Source organism: Aegilops tauschii, chromosome 7 (genome assembly GCF_002575655.3).
Source record: "Aegilops tauschii subsp. strangulata cultivar AL8/78 chromosome 7, Aet v6.0, whole genome shotgun sequence".
NCBI lineage: Eukaryota > Viridiplantae > Streptophyta > Magnoliopsida > Poales > Poaceae > Aegilops > Aegilops tauschii.
In genome coordinates, this window is record NC_053041.3 from 597,599,889 (window position 1) to 597,604,410 (window position 4,522).

The window sequence follows — 4,522 nt, forward strand, 5'->3', positions numbered from 1 at the left end:
TTTTAACCCCCCCCCAGCTCGCGCGCCTTTGATCTTAAGCCCCCCTCTTCATCTGCCTTTCTCTGAACCCCCCAGTTCTGTCTAGTTGTTGATGGTACCCCCTTTTGGCATTGTTAACAACTTTGTTAGTATATAACTAACATATAGAAATAGGAATAGACAAAAGTACCCCTTTGTCTGAAAGGCACATCTCTGTACCTTGTCCGAATTTTCCAACATGCTCCACAAAATATTTTGGCCAAATAAGAAATGACATGATTTTCTAAAGCCGTGTGCTATGTTTCAGAAAAAAAATTGACATGACTATGCTGTAATCATTAGGCTTCCACACAAACAGACTGGAAATAATATAAGGTCACAATGATTCAATGATAGCATAGACAATAATTCAGCCATGTTCTACAGGACTTCATGACAGCAAAATAAGTGAGTTTGCACCTCACATACACAACAATTCAGCCATGTTCTACAGGACTTCATGACAGCAAAATAAGTGAGTTTGCACCTCACATACAGAGCAAATAAAAGTGAGTTTGCACCTCACATACACAACAATAAAAGTGAGTCTCCACCCACAGCCGAGTTCATCACAGCCACAAACAAGCTCACAGGTCACTTAATTTCTTCCTTTTAGGTGTCATTTTCTTCTTCTTTTCTTTTGCTGGAGGTTTTGGTGGTGGGGTAGCAGCTTGGCTCCTTGTGACAGGTCCAGGACTAGCTTGAGCTGCAGCTTGGCTTCTTGTGACAGCTCCAGGACTGCTACAAGTGGCATCATTCTTGCCCTTGGTTGGTGTAGATGGAACGGCATTGCTAACTGAAACATCAAACCATGGAGATCGATTCTTTTTCCCCCTACTTTTCCTACAAAAAGAAGCAATTAGAACTATTTTCATGTAAAAGAACCATGGTATTATAGATAGAAAACAGCAACAAGTACTACTATGTACCTTTTCTTTGTTCCATTTTGAGGACAGCCAGCTTCTCTATGTCCTACCTCCCCGCATTTTTTGCATTTGTTCAAGGATCCTTTCCTTGATCCACCTTCCCACCAACTTTTTATCCTCTATTTTCTTGTTCTTCCAGCACCTTTCTTCTTGCCTATTGGAATTGGTGGACGCAACACAAAGCCTGTGTCCATGTGTGGCCATTGATTCTTGTCCGTAAGGGGCTCAATTACACCTTCATATGCTGCCCTAAATCTGCTAACTGAGTAGTACTCATGTACATAGTCCTCCATGTTAACAAAGTTGCGAGCTTGCAAGACATTTATGAAGGCTAGTGCATGGTCGCAAGGCTTGCCCGTGTGCTGCCATTGCAGACATTTACACTCATGTGTGAGAGTTTTGACCACATGTCTTTCATCCTCTTTGTTAGCATTTTTCACTTCCCCACTCCAATCAGCTGATGCTTTAGCCTTGAGATGACCTAGTCCTCGAGTCTTTGCATTTAGTTGGTGTATGACAAATGGAAGTATTATCCCTGTAAATCTTTCTCCAATCATTCTTCTTTTTCTAAACAGTTCCATAATCATCTCTCTAATCTTATCAGCTAGCTGAACAATCGGCAAGTCCTTGATATCTCGCCCCCAAGCGTTGAAGCACTCGGCGAGATTGTTATTTATGTAGTCACACTTGATGGCAGGGTTGAACATGCACCTCATCCATAACAGATTATGGTAATCCCTAAGGTAAGGATATACTTTCTCAGATGCATCAAATACCTTTGCCATGTGATGTTGATATTCTTCCGGCCTATATGCCCTAGCAGCAGGCCACAACCTTCCAAACACATCACCATGAAAATATTTCTGAAAATTATGCCACATATGCCTAAAGCACTCTCGCTGCTCAGCTTGAGGAAAAACCTTCTTAACAGCATTTTCAAGACCCTTGCAAGCATCAGTACAAACAGCCAATACCGGAGGGTCCCCTATTGCCTTCTTCACTTGATTCATGAACCAAGCCCAATTATCTCCATTTTCAGACTCAATAAAGCCATACGCCACCGGGAACATCCAATTGTGACCATCCAATGCAGTGACTACAGCTAGCTGACCATTCCACTTTCCATTTAAATGAGTTGAATCTATGCTAATATATGGCCTACATCCATTCACAAAACCATCTATGCAAGGCTTGAAAGCGATAAATAGCTTGCTGAAATGCACTTCACCTTCATGTGTGGTCGTATCAATCTCAACAATACTCCCCGGAGACCTCAATTCTATTTCAGCCTTATAGTTGTACAACATCCTGAAAACTTTCTTCCCAACTCCCATATAAGCCTGTTGCTGCCTTTTTTTTGCCTTTCCACACTGTGTGATAGTTAAGTGTGACATGATGCTCATCTTGCAAGTCTTTAAGTATCTTCACAGCACCAACGGTTGGATCCTTCTTCAACATAGCTACTGCCTTGTCGGCAACCCATGATTGAGATGTCATGCTAGTCACTTTTCCACTCGTTGAACTACAAATATGCTCCATTTGATGCTTCACAACCTACAACAAAAAATGGTACAGATCTGAAGGTTATTACTATGACAAAAAATGGTATAGATCTGAAGCAAGAAACATATAAAGCACAAAAAGGCAATTACCATCACACAATTTTCATCCCTTCGCCAACTAGCAGTTAAAGCCCATTTGCAAGGGTCACCTATTATGGATTGACCTTTGCAAAAAGCCCGAAACCTCCCTGGCTCATTTTTTTGGGTGCCATATTCAAACTCTCCATTGACAGCCCACTGTTTTAAAGCCTTTCTAAATTCAACCATGTTAGGATAAGGTGTCCCTATATCCATGGCTGGGTTTCGTTCATCCCAGGCAATAAGTGGCTCCTCTGGAGCCTTATCATCAACAACAATATCTGCATCTTTGATATCATGTAAGTCAGACTCCACAGCAGGAGTAGGAACGGCAATAGAACGAAGCTCAGTTGCTCTCTCATCCGGCTCTGTTTTTAAACCAAATAGAGCAAACATGGCTTTCTCGTCCGGCGGTTTTTCATCCCCATCATTTTCTGGTTCAATCACAACACTTGACAATCAATAATAGCACTACCATTTTCTACTTCATTGCATGAGATCGCCCCCGCGGTTAGGTTTATCACACTGGATTGGTTAGAATCATGCACAGACATTGCATCGATCCTATTCAATATAGACAGAAAAAATCAGAAAATTCACACACCAAAACTCATGCATACATCAATTAGAACAGGGGAATATGATGTTACCTTTTCAGATCCATCACACCCCTTAGTCAATCCAGCCCCTCCCACTCAAATCCCATGCCAATCCCACACAAGACCTAGGGTTCGAGGATTTAGAAACAGTACTAGAGGAAGAGCCCAAAATCAGTGAAAAATAGAAGGGGGGAGAGGTTGTCTTACCTTGGGCCAACGATGGGAGGCGGCGGATGGGGGGAAACGCAGCGGAGCAGGGAGTCGGACGGCGGGCGCAGCGGCTGTGGCGACTGGCGGCGGCTAGGTCAAGTCGGGGAGGGGAGATAGAATGGGGAGAACGGGCCAGGCCTCGGGCCTCTTCTGTCTGCGTTTGAGGAAGTGTGGACGAGGGCAGATTTGGCAATTTGATATTTGGTAAGTCCAGATTCTTTCCTTATGCGCTAAATTAAGAGATAACAGCGCAGGAGGGGCAGGGGAGCGAAGATTAGGCTGCATCTGGGGGTTCAGAGAAAGGCAGACGAAGAGGGGGGCTTAAGATCAAAGGCGCGCGAGCTGGGGGGGTTAAAATCGATTCTCCCCGGCGGCTGGAAGGATGTGGCGAAGGCGTGCGCATGGCGGCGGCCGGGTGCGTCGGCCTGTCGGGACATGCGGCGGGGAGGAGGAGCAGTTTTCTAATGGAGCGGCGGCACTGCAGGCGGCGCCCCTGCGTTCGTGCATAGATGCGGCGTTGAGGGGAGCAGTTTTCTAATGGAGCCACGAGCGGGCACGGGATTAGCAGTGAGGGTGAGCGGTTCTGGACGGGAAAATATTCTGTAGAGCTTAGGCTTAGGTGCACCCCCTTATCTAGCCATCCATCTCTGCACCATGATTCGTGCAAGAATTTTTCTTTTTTTTCTTTCAAATAAAACAACATATGAACTTCAAACTTAAATGAGAGCAGAAGATTTAATATACGTAGATGAACACAAAAGGCATGCAAATTTAAATGAGAGCAGAAGACATAGTTCCTACATAAGTCAACCAACAATTTCCTTTGGTGAACCAAACTGTGATTGGAACGGTTAGGAGGACAGTGGTATCCCGAGCCCACCAAGATTCAATTCCTAGACTTGACATTGATGCTCGTATTTTATGGATTTATTTCAGGCTTCTGGTGATGTTCATTCAGTGGGAGGCGACATTCCCGTTGACTACGAGGCGCCTATGATGACTTCGTAAAATCTCAAGATGTTATGCCGGGTCAGTCTCTTGAAGGTGCTCATAGGAGTAGGGTGTGTGTGCGCGCGTTCTTAGGGGTGAGTGTATACTCGTGTATGTGAACAACTCGATTGTACTTTGT

The 4,522-nt window shown here is 44.4% G+C and overlaps 1 protein-coding gene across 4 annotated transcripts; it reads right to left on the bottom strand.

The window, feature by feature from the left end:
* Nucleotides 1-345: 345 nt before the first annotated feature.
* On the bottom strand, nucleotides 346-3,603 carry LOC141027836 (uncharacterized). 4 transcript variants are annotated; one of them, XR_012189807.1, is made up of 5 exons: nucleotides 3,391-3,599; nucleotides 3,235-3,308; nucleotides 2,597-3,148; nucleotides 948-2,498; nucleotides 346-861 (listed from the first exon to the last, which is right to left on the bottom strand). XR_012189807.1 is itself a non-coding variant. In XM_073505358.1 (4 exons), the coding sequence occupies exon 4, from the start codon at nucleotides 2,345-2,347 to the stop codon at nucleotides 1,064-1,066; it is 1,284 nt and encodes a 427-aa protein (XP_073361459.1). In that variant the 5' UTR covers nucleotides 2,348-2,498; nucleotides 2,597-3,148; nucleotides 3,235-3,308; nucleotides 3,391-3,603; the 3' UTR covers nucleotides 947-1,063. The 4 variants fall into 4 exon arrangements, 1 of the variants encoding a protein (XP_073361459.1); XR_012189808.1 differs by lacking the exon at nucleotides 2,597-3,148 and having other exon boundaries at nucleotides 3,391-3,578; XM_073505358.1 differs by lacking the exon at nucleotides 346-861 and having other exon boundaries at nucleotides 947-2,498; nucleotides 3,391-3,603.
* Between the last annotated feature and the right edge of the window lie 919 nt (nucleotides 3,604-4,522).